The following is a 20,168-nucleotide window of genomic DNA, read 5'->3' as shown; positions in this document are numbered from 1 at the left end:
AGGGCTGCCAAAAAAATCCCGAAGTCTTGCATAACCTCAGCTGCAACGACAAAAGCAGGGCACCGTTTACAAACAATGCAAAAGAGGATTTATTGAAACCCTTCTGGCTAGATCAAGTCCTATAGGGCACAATTTGCAATAAGTTAAAGAACCGAATCAAACAGTCTTAGTGTTAAAAACTACACTAATACATAACACAGTGATATTTGCCATCATCACCCATCTGAGTTATTGAATCAAGGCACAAAGTCATTCATTAAATACTGCAAAAAAAAACCCAACAAGTACACAGGGAAATAAGCTGGAAAAAGGACTTGTCTTGTTAAGAAGGTGCTGGTTTGGCACTGATGCATTTAATTGAGCTGCCACAGGGAAATCCGCGTTTCCAAAGTATCTGGAAACATTAATGGACAACTTAAAGCCAGAAAAGCCGCCCCAAAGCCAAAAATCCAACACTCCTGAAGGAACATTCAGTGTGCCTAAGAAAAAGGTCAGGTCTGGGCAGGGATCGGAGGAGGGAGACGGTGCGATAGCAGTGAGGATACATCCCAGGCACCTTGCTCCCTGCCAGGGGAATTTCAGTGGGATACAATCCGCATCCAGCACTTGGGTCAGACTAGCACCCAAGCCCGGGGCCCCCACTGCCCGCTGCCGCAGCCACGCTCTCGGCTCCGTCCCAGCCGGCCGCTGGGCAGCCTCAACCCGGCCCTCGCAACCCGGGTCCTGCAGCACCGGCGCAGCCCGCAATCCCTGCAACGGCGGCATGGGGACTCGAGGGCTGCTAGGCTTCAGGTCCAACTTGTGCTGAGCAAAGAGGCAGCCTCAGCGAGGGGACGCAGCAGGGGAGCTTCCCTGCACCCCAAAACTCCCTCAGAAAACAGCTTGCAAAGAGAGAAATCGGGGAAACCCACCATTTGAATCCACGGTGCTTTGAGGGTTGTGGGATGCTCTCCAGGGAGCATCCCTGGCTTCCTGCACAACCTGGACACCCCACAAGAGAAGAACCAATGCCCGACCCTACGCAACCCAGCATAAGTTTCACATCCTACACTATTTCTACACACCCCCACCCCGATCTGAGACCAGGCAAGGGAGGGAGGCGCTGGCCAAACCCCCTCCAGCCCTGCAAAACTGCGTTGCTTCACTCCCAGGGGCAGGGAGGCAGCGCAGAGCTCTCTCTGGGGTGTGCTGCAAAGAGCGCTTGCATTGTTTCCCTGCGCTGCTCGTGCCCGTCTTACAGCCTGCCCACCTCCTGGCAGAGGGGACAGTGCTTGGAGAAGGCTCCTCAGCAGCTGCAAGGCTGGATGAGTATCTTCAGGGCAGCTGGCACTGCCGCTTGGGTACGGGGCGCCCTGGAGCAGCAAACCCAGCTCCCAGGAAAGGTTAAAGTGCAATTCTACTCTGAAACAATGTCCTAGATCCTCTGGCATCTCAAAACCAGCAGGAGAGGGGGTGTCTGTACCGGCAGGGACCAGCCAGCCTGGGCTCAGGGTGGTTTTTATACCACCTATAATCAGACTGGTGGCAGGGAGGAACATCGACGCATAAATCAGGTGGGAGACCAGCTCCCTGTGTCACCAACGCTGCACAGCCTGGCTGGAAAGGAAGCAGCAGAGGAGACAGACACGGGTAGGCTGTGACCGCAGAGTAGGGCACAAGGGGCTGTTCTTAGGCAAAAAGGCCATTTTCTAAGCAGAATGACACCTTAACCTGTGCTCTGCTGGCCTGGGTGACACCTAGTCACATCATCCACCGCGGCTGGGGTCTGTCGCTACACATGCTCCACGATTACCCAAGCAGGGGCCCAAATCCAGGAGAGGGCAATTGCAAATCAACCCGGGGCCAAGCGCCTCTCCCACGGCCAGGAGAGCTGACTCAGAAAGGAAATCTAACACCACACATCGAAGCTCCACTTCTCACGCAAGCACCTAAGAAATAATCAACTCCGGCATCCCCAGCAAGCACGTGTCTTCCTCCAGACACAGGCTGAGTCAGCACAGTTCTGCGGGCACAGAAGGATGGAGGGGAAAGCCCTCTTCCCCGAGCTGACAGCACTTCAGTGGTGGCCGAGCACTGAAGCCCCCTCAGCTCTGAGGACAGATGCACTGGCAGCTGCCCCCACAGCCTGGGCATCCCCAGGCACTGGGGGTGGTTCCCTGCCAGCCACGCTTTGGTTTGCGGATCGAGAAAGGCAGCTTCCCATTTGAATCCGGGATCTGGGTTTGGTAAGAGCACAGCTGCAGAGGAGAGGCAGCCGGAGACGCCCGGCCCAGGCCAGCCTCTCCCCCTCCCTCGGCAAGCTCACACTCGGCTGTGGAATCGCATCCTGTAGAGGCGGTCCCGGACGTACTGCTCGCTGTCAGCAGCCACCTGGCTCAGCCAGATCACCCTGCTCTCGGAGACGTCCTCCTTCAGCTTACGCTTCATCAGAGACACCGACCCTGGCTCCTCGCTGGGTTGAGGGCCCCTCAACAGCACGTAGCAGGCATGGCGGCTCCGCTCAAACAGCGCGGCTGTAATACAGGGCAGAGGGAAAAGCCCAGCCTAAGGTCTCTGGGCTCAGACTGGCCACCAGACTCACCACCATGCACCCACGGAGTCCAGGAGGTACCAGAAGGCCAGTGTCCTCCCACACCTCCTCGCTGGAGGGCTGGGAGAAGAGGACTTACCATCGAACGCGATTATTTGGTCTGTGCTATTGCGGAGCTCCAACAGGACGTTCGTGTAGGAAGGGTGGAAAAGATACAGCTTCTGGAGAGGAGCTCTGGATCTCTGCAACCAACAGGACACTATCAGGACACGGACCCACATGTTATCGCAGAGACAACGCCAGCACCAGCCTCAGCTATTACTCATGCTCGACAGAACACATCCAGTCAGATACTTGTCCACGTCTGCCCAACTCATCCTGTCTGATGCCACTAGCACTAGTGTTGGGATTCTGCTCGCTGCTGTCCTCCCCACCCAAAGCTTCCTGCAAAGAGCGGGCCTGTCTGCTACAGGCAGGAGACAGATTTTTGCCTTAGGGCTGGCAGAGTCAGCGAGGAAAGCACAAGCGGCTCAGCTGGTGCTCAGGCATCCTCCAAGACACAACCTGTCACCACCGCTGCCAGCCACTGCCCCACAGGGCTCCGTTACGCAGCCGAGCTGCGCACTGGGGCTGCCAGGGACCGCCTTGGCGCAGAGAGAGGATATTCATGTGGCCATGGGAGATCACTGCGTGCAGGACCACCGCACGAGGCTCCAGGCCAAACAGCAGCAACTTCAGAGGTACTGAGCCAGCAGCCTCTCGCCTTGCCTGCAGTATCGCACCTAGGCAGGGCTCTGGGCGATCCAGTGACTGTTCATAGAGTCACTAAGTCTCTTTTCTCTGCGTAGCCAAGTTGAGGATGACAAAAGCTGTTGGTGCCACCACCAGCTGCTTGCAGGGACATTGCTACGGACACCGTGAGGACTCAATACAGATCAGATCACCTGCAGAGGTCTGCCTGCTCCTAACAGACCAGACCGGTCAGCGACCCCGAACCCAGTGCAGGAGGAGGGTGCTGCGTTAGTGGCACAGACAGATGCGAATGTGAACATTGGGAAAAAGGGAGTAGCTCCACCCAATTTTGGCCCAAAGTCTGGAGAACAGCAACCCTTCAGCAGCACAACTCACCGTTTCGTTTTCTGCCGCCTGGTATTCACCCCAGATGAGGAAGGTGGAGCGGTGATCAGCAGTAGGCAGCGTGGCTGGCCCAGGGCTCTCTGCTCTGGAGTTCAGCTGCAGGTCCCACTGGACTGCTCCAGATCCACTCTCAACAATCATAACCTAGCAGGGAAGAAAGAAAAGGAACTCATACCAAAGAGCTCTAACAAGCCATGAGAGGGAAGTCAAGTCAGCTGCCTCTACCCCACACGGTCTATAGGAACAAGTATCTGACACACGGGAAGGTGAGGAAACACTTGAAGCTGAGCATCACAGAGCTGTGAGACCTGGGGCAGGCCACATTAAAGTCACAAGTTTTGCAGCTATTTCAAGGGGTTCAAAGCTCTGTCATTGAAGCCTCTTGCTGAGAAGAGAATTAAAGTGCCTGAGCTGGCTTCAATAACCTGTTGAAAGAGATCCTTTTCCAGCCTAAAGCTTCCTGAAATCAGCCAGAGAGAACATATCTCACCAGCTGCCCTTGACTCAATACCTGCTTGAGCTGAGACACGCAGAGAAAAGGGAAGTTAAAAGAAGAAGCCTTCAAACCTTCTTTCTGTTGGGTCCAATTTCACTCTCAAGGACAATGCCAAGAACATCCGGTTTGTAGTAACCAAGCAGCGGCTCGCTAAGGGAGAGCAAGAGAACAGACAGATCATAACACACCCTGATGGCTTGGGCATACCTTGCTCTTTCAGAGCAGCCTCTATCCTCTCAGCAACCCTCCTGGCAGAACACTCGACTGCTCTGTTAGGGCAGCCCGGTACCACTCCCAGCTCTGAGCCCACTCCTAACACAGCCGCATCGCAGCAGGCACAGAATGAAGAATCAAAGCTTTGGGCTGCTCCGTTCCGAAGTGGCACCTGACGTTTGCTGGCAGAGGACACATAATACAATAAGCATGATCCAGATATGACCACAGAGTAGGCTTTTATGTTTCAAATTAATTAGGAAAACAGCGTCTGCCAGGACACAGCTGCTGTTGGGAGCCTGGAAATGCCTCACCCAACCCACGTTGGTAACAGTACCTCACGACACGGGACACATTGAGGGTCCACAAAGTCTGAAGATTTTGTGCATTGATCAGTGTAGCCATCTCTGAGTTTACAACCAAGACGTTCTCCCGCGATTGCCCAGGAATTTTTGCCAGGTAACGAATGTCTCCAGAGCTGAACAAGGACAGAGAAATCACTACGCTTTCTAGACTGTGGATGGTTTCATGGTGGGTTTTGTTTTTACCCTGCACAATAAATGCAAATAGGAAACCCCAGCCTGCATTCCCTCCTTTCCTGCGAAACCCTGCCCAGGCCATCCACACCAGCCCTCTCCCCGAGCTCTGGATGTGCTCCTAGTCCAAAAGCCACGTAGCCAGGGAAGAACAAAGCCGCGAAAGGCCACCCTGTCAGGAACACCAGTACCCTCCAATCCACCAGTGACCAAGACATAATCATGCACCTGAGAAGCGATAAGCGGTGCGTGGTGCGGTCAATGTTCTTCTCCCACTGAGGATCTTGCTCAAGGCTGGGAAGCTTAATTTCCATCCCAGTTGCCGCACTGTAGAGATCTTTCAGGGAATATGCATAGAGAGAGTTTTCTGTGAAAAAAAAAGGAAGAATGAGGGAGATAAGTTACCCTGCCCTTGCTCTGAACTCTACGATTTTCCCGTTCTGGCAGATCAACTATATTTTTAGGGCTTGCATCACAGAGTTGTAGTGGTATTTTGAGACTCAATCCTGCTTTTGAACGCTTTTAACATCTTATCTGTTCATAATCCAAGTGTTCCACAGTAATGATTTGCTATAAATGACTATTCAAACCTCACATTCTCAACACTTTTCAAATAAAATCACTACAGTACGTACCAAACTTGAGTTTAAGCAGAAGGCCCCCCTTCTCTTGGCCTTGAACAGCTCTTTTAGAATCACAGAATCATAGAATGGTTAGGGTTGGAAGGGACCTCAAAGATCATCTAGTTTCCAACCCCCTACCTTTTGCTAGGTGAAAACACGACCCAGCTTTTAAGAACGCAAAGCACTCTTTCAGACAACTGTTTAGTAATCCTGATATTTCACAGTTACAATCACTCTGTGGGACTGAACTCACAAACAGAACCGTACCTGTATAGAAAAGGAAGTAGGAGGAGGAGCCCGGGTTCAGCCTGATATAGCGAGCCGTCCCATCCACGTTCAGGCTTCCAGTGGAGCCAATCTGTTTGCCATTTTTTCCTGAATGGATGAAGGTCTTAATCTACACAGGGAAGGGATTAAAAAATAAAAAAAGGGTTAAAGGTGCATCACACTGTTACTGCTCCAACTCGAGTGTCTTCCAAAGCTTCTGAGCAGCTGGTACTGAGTGGCAGCTGAATGGGAACAGCACAGGCTTGGATGAAAAGTCTCTCCCTGGTTTTGGGGGTGTGGGCACAAGTTACATGATCCCTCTGCTGTGAATACTTTTGCAAGTTTGAAAACCACTTCCAGCGCAGCCACTTGCCCCGAGATTTTACTGCCTCTGCCAACGACCTCCTCTGCAGGCTGGGACCACCGAACGGCAAACTCCGGGTCTGCTAAGGACAGCAAAGATCAATTCAAGCCTACTGAGCAGTGACAACCATGGAGAAGACCTAAAGGCAGAAACAAAGCAGCATATGGACACAGGAGAAACTTGGCTTCACACGGTAGCTCTGCTAAATATTTTAAGTGCCCCAATCTACTCCTCCTAAGGCTGACATGAGTCCAAGGGGATAAAACTGCTGATGGGTTTCTTTATATTCTTTGTGCGGGGTAACAGAATCCACTAAAAACATTTCACCCAGGAGAATAAAGGCTAAAATCAGGATCAGATTCAAATGCCTGGGTAACAGTGATAGTCTGGGGAGAGCAATGCGCACCAGGGAAAAGAGAAACATCAGACCAAGAGAAACAGCATCCAGAGATGCTGAGTCAGGCAGGAACCCTTCCCTCTTCCTTGAGAGGGAGGGACTGGGAAAGGGAAGGAAATCTGCTGCTCTGAAAGTGAATCTGGAGAGTCTGGCAGGTGAATCAGGGATACAGTTTGCTGGGCAGAATGAAGAACACAGCTGGAGAGGGAAAGCAACGCAGCCACCAGCTGTTCCCAGCCTCCTGCACTGGGAGGAGACACATACCAGCTCTTGCAGATCAGCTTCACCTTTGCTTGCAAGCACTGGTCCAGCAGCTGCCCTGGGACAGTAACAGCCAAAGGTACTCGTGCAGCGAGCGAGAACACGCACTGCCTGACTCACTGCATTGGGTAATCCCTCTACACGCTGCTACGGGTGACATATCCTGAAAAATGTCATATTTCCCCGGATGTATTTGTGCTGAAGCCTGCAGCAGGTAGGGCTCAAAAAGACTCCCAGAAAAAGCTGCCATCTAAACCCCCCGCACACACACCCCCTTCCCCACAGACTGCTCAAAGCTCTGACATTTCAGGAAACAGCAACATAAAGGAACGTTCAGCTTCAGCCCTTGTTAGCAACAAAGCTAATTTACTGAAGTTCTGAATCTCCCTTCTGACGAGATTCTGCTTTTTTCCAAGACGCAGAGCTCCACTCAAGCTCCCTACATTTTGTGTGATTTCTCAAAAAAGAATGTACTTTGACTTAAGTTGACAGAGTGCTTGCCAAGTCCGGAGGGAGGAAGGGATTTCATACCAAGATAGCTAGAGAGGTTAAATGGAAAACAAATCAAAAGGCAGTCTTGCAGAACAGAGACTACATTCAAACATTTCTTGGCTGCCTAAGATTTAAAAAAAAAAAAAAAGTCTTGAGATAACTGGGATAGCAAAAGCAAGGAGGAAAGAAAACAGCAGAGAAACGTAGGAGTCGGAGAGGATAGAATTTCTGATGACTCTGGCAATAACAATGCCTCGGATAGCAAAACCCTATTTGCTTATGGAGGACTCTGGTATGAGGACACGGGGCTCCCACTCCTCCCATCAGACTTGCAGGGAACCATAACTTCTGTGTGCTTTAAACACAACGGGCTGCGCAGGCGGATGCTGCCATACCGCCCAGGCACCGATGCACACGTTTTGGTGTAAAAACTCTTTTAGCTCCGTGACTTTCCCCCTCTAAGAAATGGGAAAAGCAATATTGGAATGGAGATAACACAACTAGCAGCTCTTTCCCTAAATGAACCCAAGGCAGAACGAACCACCGCAGCGACACCAGGAAGAGCGCCGTGCAACACAGACCACAGGCGGAGACACGAAAGGCACCAGAAAAGGGCAGTGGGGGTACAAAAGCGCTGGCTGTCAGCTGTGCTTTGATCTGAGAGCCAAACCTGTCAGGGTTTGTTCACTTCCACTTCTCTGAGCAGAGTCCCAGAAAACTGCAAGCTCATCTCACCGAGGCTGACTCCACACAGCCCAGGCACACGCCGTGAGAGCGCGGACTGAAAAGGGGGAAGGATTCCTGACTGGCTCTTTGCCTTTTTTTCTTTTATTTTTAAAACCATAAAACACCTGCGCTGATTTGGGAGTACATCTCTGCAGAGTGGGAAAGAACCTACCCCAAACCCACAGATATCAGAGGCCTCTGGACACTTCCTCTTAGACTGAAAGATAGCAATAAACAGCATTCCTGCCATCCCTGTGGTCCGGCCACTGGGTTTATCACAGCTTCAGAGTGACATACCTTATCTCCTGTAGCAATAAAGATTATCAGGTCCTGAACCCCATCGCTGTCCACATCTGGAATCACTGACACGGGAGTCAGCACGGTATAATTAGCTCCAAAGTCACTGGACTGTCTCCACCGAACTTCCCCTAGAAGATAGTTATCGGGAAACATTCACTGAAACGCACTTTAGGTGAAAAGGCTTTACATGCCCCAGCTCCTGGAAGTACTGGGCAGTGGCCAACCATTTACAGCCCAGCAGCACCACAAACCAGCCACATTTGTGCTCATCACCAGGTACCTTGTTGCATTTCTGCATTTCAAATGCGTCCCCGTATCCACAATTTCAACTTATATTGGAAAGTAATTTTAGCTGCCAGCACAAATGTGCCCTAAAATCCTGGGCACAAAGAACAGCTGCCTTTTCTCCTGTCTTAGGTTAACAAGCTTCCCAGTGTGTTCGTGGCATCGAGAATCCCTTTTTGTGATCTAAAATCTTGCTGCCATGTACTTAAATCTGCCCAGATGTTTTAAGACCATAAAGCAGCTGAATTCTGACCACAGCCTTGCAGCTGCTGCCGACAAAACCTTTTTTGCTGCAACTTGCCTCCTGCAGATGTTCCTGCAGATGTTCCACGCTAACGTGACCAGCTGCAACTCAGTTCACATCCCACCTCTCCCTTGTTTGAAGAACACGCTCAGCACCTTCAAACTTGCTTGTAAAGAGAGGTAGCAAAGTTTTGGTTTTCAAAAAGCAGGGGGGGGAGTGGGGTGGGTTTCTCTTCAACAGCTCCAGGCCAGCTGAGCGGCTCTACTCCACACACCCTGCCCAGGGCTGCTGGTCACTGTCCAGTCACTGCCCAGTGGAATTTGCAGTGGAATTTGGTGAGTGAGGGAGACTGCTGGAGGGGGGTTTCTTTTCAAGGGAGACTTAAGTGACTAACTAGGTGCTCAGAGGGGAAATGCGTACCCTCCCCTTCAAACGGTATCGCACACAGCAATTATCATTTCGGGAACGCAAAGCAATCATCTGTTCCTTGTCAGGAAGGCAGCTGAACTGAAGGCCAAGGAATTACTACCTGACGCTGTCTGCAATAATTTAGGGCAGGCTGTGTTTCCAGCAGGATTCCTCCAAAGCTTTTACTGAGACACTGAAAAAAATACTTGGATTTGTTACTATGACAACAGATGTGAAGTAGAAGAGTGCCCCTAGGAAATCATGGGAAGGCAAAGAATTTTGCCCCCAAAGTAAACAAGCAGGCAACGGAAGGAGAGAAGTTATAAATAACTACATCCTGGCTTCAGCACAGTCCAAAGCTACAACAGCAAGACCAGGCTGATGAAATGCACATTTCAATGCATAAGGCTCTATTCTTTGCTGAATAGATAGCGGACATAGTTTTGGAGGAAGCATCTTCCTCTCTCGAAAGAGCATTTGGACTTAGTAGAAACAGGTAACAGCGAGACAGATTCACCACAAACGACATGAGAAGCTTTCGTGTTCTACCACCACCCCCAAAGAGCACAAAGTGTGAATCCAGTCCCATCCTGCCCCATCAACAGGCAATGGGACTATTCCGTACGACATCTAGAGACCTATGGTGCTTCCTCAGAGCCTGAGGTCACAGCAGAAGCACGGCAACAGAAGCCAAGATGGAAATTAGACAAGTGACTAGACAGCAAGACTAACCTGGGTGAAAGGGTTGTTGGTTTTTTTTGGTCTGGAAGGAATAATAAAACCAGGACTTAGATGACACAGTTCAGCTCTCACTTCAAGCAGCCACAGAGGACACAAAGCAGGGTTGCTTGCTTCAGGCTGGATGAGGTCCAGATGCACATCCAAAGACCGTGCTCTCCCAGTCTGCAGCTTACAAGTTATCTGAGCTAAAGGCAGGTCTTTTCTACCAGTTAGAAGTGTAAGATCCCTCTCCCATGCCCTTGCTCATTTCTTTACTAAACACTTGTAAGCTCCTGGCATCCACTGTACAGTGGATGTGAAAAAGTATCCCCTTTTGGTTTTTCTGAACCTATCACTTGATAAAAGAACCATGGAACAATGAAGAATTGTGAGGGGAAATCATCACTCCTTGTTCTTCTCCTTATCACTCATAATTTTATAGACTTTTCTCCCCGTCACACATTCTCCAAGTTGGGGTTCTGGTTTATTTAGTGATTTCTTGCACAGAAGCAATTCCATGGACCTGGTCATTGTGATCCCCTTTCTGCCACATCCCTTAGGTGACGAGCGAGGACCAGAACTGCTCACAGGGCTCATGAGGCAGGCTGCTGCAGGATAAGGTGAAGAGAGAAGGTGTGACAATACACGTATTCCTTTACTCTTCCTCAGGACTCTGCTTCTGGCCCCAGCAGAGGTGGAACATCCAGCCACACAGACTTCTGCTTTGACCTGGAACAGCTAATCTTAAGCTCTTGTGTCCCAGTTTGCTTCTAAAATAAACACGCAGGAATGTCAGATGTCCCACACAAACAGAAGTATGCAATCCTACACTTTCCTTCTTGTTTGCTCAGGTCGCTTATTCTGGCGATGAAGAAAGCAAGGCTTAACACTACTCGAACTGACAGAAAAGCACTTACTTTATCAGTGTTTAAAGATCAAAACCACACCAGACACTTTCAGATGATAATCTGCCTACCTCTCCTTCAATCTTCCTACAGACAGAGGCTGGGCAGCCCGAGAGCCCTGGAATCTCACCAATCCTCCACCACGATGAATCATTAACCGACTACTGTTTTTAGCACAATGTGATGTAAGTCAGACTTGGCCACTTTAAATACATTTAGCCTATTTAAACACATTTTATTCTGATCTGCCCTCCTAACCCCCAGTAAGTCACCTACACTAAGAAACCCCTTTGAACCTACTTAATAGCAAAAAGGTATCAAATACAACAACTTCGGGGTATTCCATTTTTCTATCTGAAGCAATTTTTCATCTCTTGCTTTTAATTTATCTGTAGAATGTTTTCTTTATTGTATTGCTGCTGCGACCTGTGGCTTTGCCTGGTTCCTCTTCTCCATGCTTGTGCTATTTCTTTATGGCTGTCCCTAGTCATGTGCCTTTGGCTCAGCAACCACCGTTCTACACTTTGACCTGGAAGTAACTACTTCGTTAACAGTCTATAAATAACGTGTGCTAAAGTCTATTGATGAGGGAAACGGTGCTAAGATACCTCACTAGGTACAGAAGCTTTCCAGCTCTGTGTGTGTCTACGCTTCCCTCTACACTGGAAATTAAAGCTACACTGGAAATTAAGATTTTTTTTTCTACACTAAGATTTTCCTCAGATTCCTTAGAGCTATACCTCTTGCTGTTTCTCTCTCCCAGTTTTTGGAAAATAGGGCATGAGGGGTTCAATTCCAGATACAGAGGACGGGATCCTAGGCGTGCTTCCAAGAGAGAATATGCATTGTTTAGAACTTTTGAAATAGGGACCAAAATGGAAACGTATTTCAGGCTTCAACAGCAAGGAAGGTTCAAGGCGCAATAGACGGTCACTGCCCTGTTCCTAGAAAAGTACAGTCACTCTTCATTTACTCTGCATTAGGCAAGATGATGATGAATTTCTCCATCTAAAGGTTCAGAAAGGAAGAAGGCTTTCCAGAAGAACCAGGTAAAATCCTGAGCTACTGAAACTGGTGAGTACTTATCCCAAGTGCTCTCCTTGACGACTTTAAAATACTAAATCCCTAAAACTCCCACTCCTCTTGCCACTGCAGGTGCCCCTAGCACTCACACGCAAACGACTGACAAACACTGTGGGGCTGTGTCCAACTCCTGAGAGTATAAAGTAACACTCAGAGCTGGTGACTGCTTCTCCCATTTCAAAAGCTGTTGAAAACTTGTTCTTATAAAAAGTGGCTGGCAGAAACCAGCACGACAGAGCCCAGCCTTTGGAACAGAGAGGCCGAGCGAACAGGTGCTTCTCAATGGCCCAGCGAATGGATCAGGCAAGGTTTCCAAGAGAATAAATACCCTGTGCCCGTTGTTGATGTTCCTGCAATCACGTCACGCTGGCATCCCCAGCCTCGAAGGTCTGACGGCCACCAGGTGAGGAACGCACGCAGCACCGTCCCCCGTACGGCAGCAGTACTCTGCTCCCACTCACCTGTCCACAGGTCAATCGCCGTGAGAGACGCCGGCTTCCCCACGACCAAGCAGCCTGGGGCCTCGGCCCCCGCCAGCTGCTTGATGCCACACTCCATCCACTCAAGCTCCTGGGCAGCAGGTGTCTCCCAGAGCGCTCCGCCGTTCGTGCCAGACACAGCAGCAAGGAAGGCGCACGGAGAAGGCAGATCTGAAGAGAAGAGACATCAGACGGAGGGATACCAAGAGCTGGTACTCACCCAGTTCCTCTCCCCGCCCAGCTAACCTGGTTTTCTCTCCCAGACCCACAGCAGCCTCCCTAGTTAGAGCTAAAAGAGAAACAACAGCCCTTTAACTACAAGGTTGTCTGCTTCTGAATCAGCTACCTTCCTCCAAACAGGATCTGTTGAAGCTGCTGCTGCCGTTGCCAGCTTTGAAAGCAAAGATGACATCTTGCACTTTGTCCTCGTTCACATCTTCTATAGCAAGAAACTGGTAGGCCACTGTAAAAGAGATCAGAAGCCAGGCACCGGTGAGGATTGCCTCAACCAGCAGCAGAGCTGGCTGGAGCAAAACACAAATTCCTAGAGACCTACTCACTGCCTCCATCTCTGACAGCGTAACATCAGGACAAATTGGCCTTTGTAGTTAAAAAAAGCCATCTACATGAGTACCAAGAACTGGAAGTTAGTGCCAAAGGATTTTTTAAGTTTGCTATCCCCCAAAGGATTTGTCTTTTTTTAAAGCCAAGCAGCCTAAATTTGAACTATGCTGAACAGAGAACAACTCTGGTCTTGGTGTGGGGTTGCTATTCCCAAAATACAAAAAACAAACAAACAAACCCCATGAAACCCAGCCCCAGCTATTCCGTCTTTCTCACTCTCAGTTAAAAGCGGCCTTCTTCCGCTCGGAGTAGCAGAGCTTGGGATTTCTGCACTAACCCACCAAGCTCAGCCCCCGTTGGTGAGCTCAGCCCCCGTTGGTGAGCGCTATCTCTGCACCTACAGCAGAACCAGCACACACCCACTGCACGCGAGATTAAAGAACAGCTTTCACAGAATGGAACGCTGAGCCACCACGGAGCAGTACCCAGGCTAAAGAGCCAAGTAAACCAACTATAAACTAGTGCAATTTATTTAAAAAAAAAAAAACAAGATGCAATTCCGCTACTCCCCTTCCTGTTAGTCATGGAGAAAAGCTAGAAACTCATATTGGCAGAGAGAATGCCTAATTGTCCCCAAACCTCAGCTCAAACTTCAAGGGAACATTTTACAGATCAAACTTCAACAAAGATTTATTCCCAGATACCCTTCCCCATTTTTTTTTTTTCCCAAATCAGACCAGCCTGCCTGCTACCTTTTCAGATCTTCAGAGCCACATCTAATTTCCCCATTAGATCCTGTAAACACCTCCTGGAAGGCCACTCCAATTATGACGGGCCACTGCTTATCCAGGTCAGGTACTCACAGCTCTTGCTCCCAGGGGCAGCATCCCTGCAGGCCTGGCTCCAGATCCCGTTTAGGTGGAAGTCCACAATTCAAATTTGTGGCATGTAAAAGGTAAATATTTATTCTGCTACAGCAAGCTCACCTGCATTGTCGTAGTTTCGGAACCATGTTCTTTCTGAAACCGGCCTCTCCGGGCAAGGAATGATAAAGGAGAAGGCAAACACAATTATCAAACACAGAAATAACGAGACGAAGAAGGCGGCAGTGCGCCACCGGGACAGCCGAGACAGTCGCGACGACTGCTTGCTGATAATTCTTCTCTCCACAGAGTTTTCATGGTTCTCTTGAGCTTTTACGTCCTCTGTCTTCAGAGGGTGGATCTCGGCTTCCGAGTCTTTGTTATCCATCGCAGCTCGTTCATCAGTATTCAGACACCCTTCTCCCCCTTCACCTGCAACGACGGACAGCGCGGTCAAAGCAGATTTTGGAACGTATCCAGAAAAACCATCAAAATATTCTGTTACTACCTGATATTCACGCAGGCAACATCTAACGGGAGGTGAGCGAATCGGTGTATCGTCACGCAGCCGGATACAACGCACCGTTGGTAGCGGAGGTCTCCCACCCGGAGCAACGGGGAGAGACCGTGGGATGTAGGAACAGCACTGTTTCTTCAGAAGAGGAGGAAATCAGCTCTGCCAGACCCAGACAAAGAGGGCTACGGCCTCCGTGCAGAACGGACTGACTGCTCTGTAGGTCTCGCTCACGAAAAACGCGGCAAAAACTCCTTTTGCTGCAGAGACTCCTCACCACCTCCCACGTATGTCAGTGACTCCTGGCTGGAGAGGTGAAAGGGAACACTTGTGACCTTTGTATCCCAACGTAAGGCTGTTCCCTACTGTAATGAGCACTTGAGCTTCCCCGGGAGAGCGAGGGAGAAACAAACACCAGCGTATGCTGTGCAGGAACAAACCAAAGCTATTCAACACCTCCTCAGACAAGAAACCACTCGGTACATTTAGCAACGCAGCCCTGCAGAAGGCCAGCGAGTGATTACTGCCCTCCCCAGAGGAAAAAGAAGGCATGAGTTGAGGCTAAAACCAGGCAAATTTGATTTCATCAGAACGGAAGAAGAGCTAACATCTGTTATTTTACTTTCTCCTGCTGTAAATCATAATCTTGAGCTACAGCTACAACAACAGAGGGGTTCTGCGCTAATTTGTTATAAAAAGAAAAAAAAAGAAAAAGGTCTAGTTACAGAAGCCTGTAACTTATTACCCACAACAACAATAAAAATCAATGTTATATACAGTTTCTCTGGCAGTGCTTCCTTAAAAAAAAATAGCGGAAGGGAAGAAATAAAGAATAACACATTCCAGTAGCCTTGGAAAAAGCTGCAGGACAGTGTCATAGAAAGTTGTATCGGAGCAAATAAACATGACAACTGAGCCAATTTTCCATGACCATACCCCAGCTGTCACGTGCCTGGATGGTCTGTCACGTGCCTGGATTGTCCGCAGGAGCAATTTACTTCCCCAGCAGAAAATAGTTTAAACTCAGGGACACAACGCAGGGAGCTTGTGCTTTCAAATACAACAACAACCAGGCTCGTTGCATCTCACCTTTCATGCCCAAGTTCATTTACAGGTTCAAAGAAACACAAGGCGACAGTCGCCCCTGGGAGGCCAGGCTCCCTCAGGCAGCCGTGGCACAACCGGAGGTCTCACCTCCCTGGAGTTGTCCCTGTCCCACCGCAAGGAACAGCTGCGGAGGCACCTTCTGGGTACAAATCCCAGGGGGAAGAGAACTGCAGTAAGGCAGGGGTCGAGTGGGGCAGCCTGGCACGCAGCTGCCAATCCCCTAACCAAGCTCAGCGCCGGCTGCGCTCCCAAGGCTGGAGTTACGAAGCTCCTGCTCCAACCTGAGTGCTCTGGCGTTCATTCTGCAACAGCACATCGGGTACAAGGGCTCATTCCAGACAATTCAGTTCAAGCTGCGCAACACCACGCAAATGCAATTAGATCAATAATGGAGAAGTTGTATCTTATTCCAAAGATCTTACTCCAAAGACCTCATCTGCCCTTCGCATCAGTTTACCAGTAAGACCAGAGACATCTCCCCAGTGCCGGCTGTTTCCAGACCAACCACAGGCACCTGACAAGGGCAGAAAGGCTCCAGAGGGAAAGGGGAAGAGCGAGCTGTGCGTTCAGCCTTCCCCCGACCCGGCCATCGCGCTGGTGAGCCGAGCACCGCTGTTACCGGAGCCACTGACCTCCAGCAGGGTCAAGGTACACGGCTTCCGGCACAGGCTGAGCAAATGATTTACCGGAGCGGAGCAAGCGCCGCCGCAGCGATGGGGCACGGCGGCAGCAGGGGGTTACGTGACCTCCCTTGTGATGAGGCAGACGGCTCGTCCATCTCTGGCGCGCCCGTCTCCAGCGGCAGGGAGAGGTGGATCTTCTCGAAGGCTGCGGTAACCGGCGTCCGTGGCACGGGCTGCCACAGGGCTCCAGCACAACCCCGCCGGCCTCTCTGGCGGAGCCCTCTGCAGCCCCCAGGACGCCGGGAAGCCTCCAGGGCACAGCCAAGCGCTTCCAGCACCCATGAGACTTCCCGAGAAGAACCAAACCCAGGCTTCTGCCCCCTTAGTCCAAAAGGGACACCATCCTAACGCTGCATGGAAGGCAGATCTTTATGACTCACTATAAATCACACCACTGCCATCTAGACTGGGATAGGAACAATAAAAAGAGTGGTAATTATCCCGACAGCCCCAGCAACTCCCCTTCTTTTGCAGCAATGACCCTCCGAGCCTTCGATTACAAAGAGCCCTCAATGCCTTTAAAGTAATTCTTTCTCTTTCTTTCAGGGTTTGAATAATGCCCTTTGCACCCCTGCCAGAGCAGAGGCAGTGCCAGAAGGATGACCACAAAGGTCAGTGGCAGAGACTCAAACAATGCAGGAAATCCCATCGCCCGCAGTTGCCAAAGTACATGCTGGCAGCATGTGAAACGGTCTGAGCTCTGAACAACGAGATCTGGTAATCAGTTTAATTGAAGACAAGCAGAAAATGATAGTGTGCATTTCAGATGGTTTTCCTGTCCTCTAGCAGCCGGCATTTTGTCTCCTGCTGGTAGAGGACACAAAATAACTCACTGGAAAGTTTAACGCACCCAGGCACCTTGCAAGGAAATACGCAGCGACAGGATCCTGTGCTGCTGCATTATTAACGCTCACTGCATGCTCCAGACCTCGTAGCTAGCACCAGCTCTGCTTGGGGCTGGAGGCCTCTCCGTGAGACAACGCAGGAGAAAGACTTCATGGAAAAGGAAACAATCAGAAACTGCACGCGACAGACCCAGACTGAGCCCGGGGAGCACTGCGGCACAGCCAGGATCTGCATCTCACACGGCTTCATCCGCTGGTGCGTGCACTTCCACCGCTCCCTGAGCTCTAAAAGGTGCTGACCCCCAGCAAGGGGATGAGGCAGGAGCAGTCCCCGATCACAGCCAAGGAGGAACAAGTACCGTTTCCCACCCCACAGCAATGATGCTGCAGTCAGGACGAACACACAGTCCTCAGCTTTACTCACCTTTGTGGGGCACTGACTTTCCTCTTCTCCCGAAGCTACGGTGCAGATTTACAGATCTGATCTGAATCAAACCAGTGAAACTTGTGCAGCAGGCGGTTGGCACCCAACCACAGCTAAATCCAAGAGACAAACTACCCTTACCAGTCAGCTAGCCTGAGAAGCACGGAGAACCACATGCAGTCAGATGCATGAAGACTGGTGACACAAAGCTTTTAAGTATCAATGTGATGGAAGGTTTAACTCATTTTCCACCCATAAAATACCAAACCACAGCGTTCGTAATCTCACCAGTTCTTCCTGGAAAATTTCTAGCAATGTATCGTAACTTAGATTTGATGTTCAACATGTTTATCTCTTTCACAGAATGATGGAATCAGATTCTCACAGGCCATTTTAGGAACCCAAATACAGCATTTGGGTGTCTTGGTTCTGTTTTTTTAAACACTTCACAGGATTTCTCCCTGGCAGCCAGAAATCGCTGAAGCCCCACACTGCAATCAATAATGACGAAACAGCTTCCAAGCTTTGCTCTGAGTGAGATGCAATGTTCCCTTCACGGCTGTCTCCCACGAGCAGACTGTTCCGTTTTGATCCCATGTACGGCGCGGCACTGCAGCGGACCCACCGGCAGTCACCTGCTGCACCATCAAGACACTTAACAGGTCATTTTTCCCCTTTTCTGCAGTCCCACTGATGTCAGGGTCCAGCCATGAGGAAATAACACGTAAGATTTCCCCCTAACGAGGAGGTTTTCCTTCCCAAATACACCCAGACTGCATTGCCTACACAAGTTTTGCTGGATCATCTGCAGCTCTTCCTCGATATAAAGTCGCAGCCACAGGCTGGTGGGGAGAACTGCGCTGAGGAGATCATGCCCTTCCGGCGCCGGGGTCCCTCTGCTGCCACTCGCGTCCTTATGGCCTTTGTAAGGACATGGTTTGTGGCCCAGACCCCACCAAAGACAACCTGGCTTGGAGAAACATTCGTGTTCTGCTGCTACAGCTGTCCTCTCCCCTCCCCTCCCTCTTGCTGTTTTGCCTCTGTCAACACAGGTCTCTTCAAAGCACCAGGTACTTCCTAAATGACACTTAACCCTCCGGTGCAGGCACAACACATGCCACAGGGCACCCACACGAGGGAATTAGAAACAACTCCAGAGCACAACCAAATGTCACCTTAGAACGTGATACATCCGGCATTCATAGGAGAAAAGTCCTTTTCCGGCGCCGTTTTCACTACAGTCAGGGTTCAGGCAGAGAAACTCGATCCGTTTAGTGAAGAACAAAACACAACCCAGCAGTTTTTCCAAGAGAGCGATGGGAAGAGTAAAACTCTTCCACAACGAAGAACAGCATCAAAGTTGCAAAGCTACATGGAACTGATTACAGGTTAGGCCAGTCATAACAACCAAGCAGCAGAAGCACGTGTCATTTATCATCCCAGCCCTTAGTTTCGCTGGATCCAAGCCACTCACCCTCACCGACTGCTGCGGATCCCTTGCGTCAGCCCCACGGGAACAAGTCAGTGATTTATTTCAACCTCCCACATCAGAGACATCCCCCTGATCCACGGGGCTCCCCTGCTTGCGCCAGCAGCACGGCGACTTCTCTGCACCACCAGACATTTAACACAAGAGGGACTTTGGGGAGGTCTCGGAGCATGAAAACCCATTAGAAGAGGCCGTGGTCACTTCACGTAGGTTTATTAAAATGACAAGAAAGTACATTTTTTACACCAAGCACTTGTTCCACAGATCTCCAATTACCGCACAGGTCACCAACTCCGTGCTGCCCACTGGGTCCTTCCTGCACAGGCTACTGAGGTTTATGGCAGCGTGAAACAGCCGCCTTCCTCCAGCCACTGCTGTCCTGGCCAGCCATCTCCAAGAGGAACCTCTTTTCTCCCCCCAGAAATGGAGTTTTTCTTTTCCTCTCTTACACATGCACACTGAGGAAAGCTCTTTCACAAGCCATTCCACCCACACAGCCAACTCCCAGCCTTGCAGAGCCTCTCGGCTTCCAGCCTCCACAGGCAGCTGCTCAAACGGGGCCCAGCTCTGCCCAGGCACGCGGGAGCGCTGGCTCCAGTTGCACGGAGCCGTCCCTCTCTGCAGGGCAGCCTGTCCCTCCGACTCCCAGCAGGAACATAAGAGGCTTTCGCATTCAAAGATAAGGAAAACAGGAGTGGAAATGAAATCAGAATTTAACACATGAAAGCATTTTTCTTTCTACAAGAAACGCTCTAATTCATGCCTCCGCACTAGGCTCGCGGCCCGCTGAGGAAACGAGCAACGTGCCCGTGAACCCTGGCCACGAACAGCGCTGAAGGCTGCGTGCTGAGCTCTGCAGAGGCGAGGGCTTTCCTGTGTTTCCATTTGATTGAACCTGCACTTCCCACCGCTGCGCCAGCGTCTCCCCGGGACCCCTACGCCACCCGCCAGCCCCACGGGACAAACCAGCACAGATCGAACGGCGGATCAGAGCAACAAGACACCTCGGCGGAGCCCCAGGCTTTACCAAAGGGCTGAAATTCCGTCCCAGGCTTCGTGACAGGGTTTGGGGCACCTTCTCGAGCTGCTGAAGGCGGACAGCCATCCCCTTCGATCGCAGGGACAGCGTCAGGTGCAGCAGGGAGCGCTGAGCAGCCCGTTCCACGCAGGAGCCGCGCTGCTCCCGGCGCGGGGCGGGACCAGCCCTCCCGCT

At 50.7% G+C, this 20,168-nt stretch overlaps 1 protein-coding gene across 2 annotated transcripts; it reads right to left on the bottom strand.

Moving 5' to 3' along the window:
- Positions 1–668: 668 nt before the first annotated feature.
- Positions 669–14,765, bottom strand: FAM234A (family with sequence similarity 234 member A). 2 transcript variants are annotated; one of them, XM_086622083.1, is made up of 12 exons: positions 14,402–14,765; positions 14,017–14,325; positions 12,810–12,929; positions 12,449–12,637; positions 8,340–8,470; positions 5,803–5,932; positions 5,141–5,279; positions 4,714–4,854; positions 4,235–4,313; positions 3,659–3,811; positions 2,670–2,772; positions 669–2,513 (listed from the first exon to the last, which is right to left on the bottom strand). In XM_086622083.1, the coding sequence occupies exons 2-12, from the start codon at positions 14,279–14,281 to the stop codon at positions 2,302–2,304; spliced, it is 1,662 nt and encodes a 553-aa protein (XP_086478209.1). In that variant the 5' UTR covers positions 14,282–14,325; positions 14,402–14,765; the 3' UTR covers positions 669–2,301. The 2 variants fall into 2 exon arrangements, with proteins under 2 accessions (XP_086478209.1, XP_009983850.1); XM_009985548.2 differs by having other exon boundaries at positions 12,813–12,929.
- Between the last annotated feature and the right edge of the window lie 5,403 nt (positions 14,766–20,168).

Source organism: Tauraco erythrolophus, chromosome 17 (assembly GCF_009769465.1).
Source record: "Tauraco erythrolophus isolate bTauEry1 chromosome 17, bTauEry1.pri, whole genome shotgun sequence".
In the NCBI taxonomy this organism is placed as follows: domain Eukaryota; kingdom Metazoa; phylum Chordata; class Aves; order Musophagiformes; family Musophagidae; genus Tauraco; species Tauraco erythrolophus.
The sequence above is the reverse complement of the archived record's forward strand: the minus strand, read 5'-3'. Positions and strand labels throughout refer to the sequence as shown.

Bases quoted from the DNA above. Each gene is read 5' to 3' on its own strand.
- FAM234A (XM_086622083.1), bottom strand. From the start codon at position 14,281: ATGGATAACAAAGACTCGGAAGCCGAGATCCACCCTCTGAAGACAGAG. The intron at 5,280-5,802 runs GTACGGTTCTGT...TTTTTTTCACAG, and splicing joins CTACTTCCTTTTCTATACAG to AAAACTCTCTCTATGCATAT. The intron at 2,514-2,669 runs GTAAGTCCTCTT...CCTGTATTACAG, and splicing joins CCAAATAATCGCGTTCGATG to CCGCGCTGTTTGAGCGGAGC.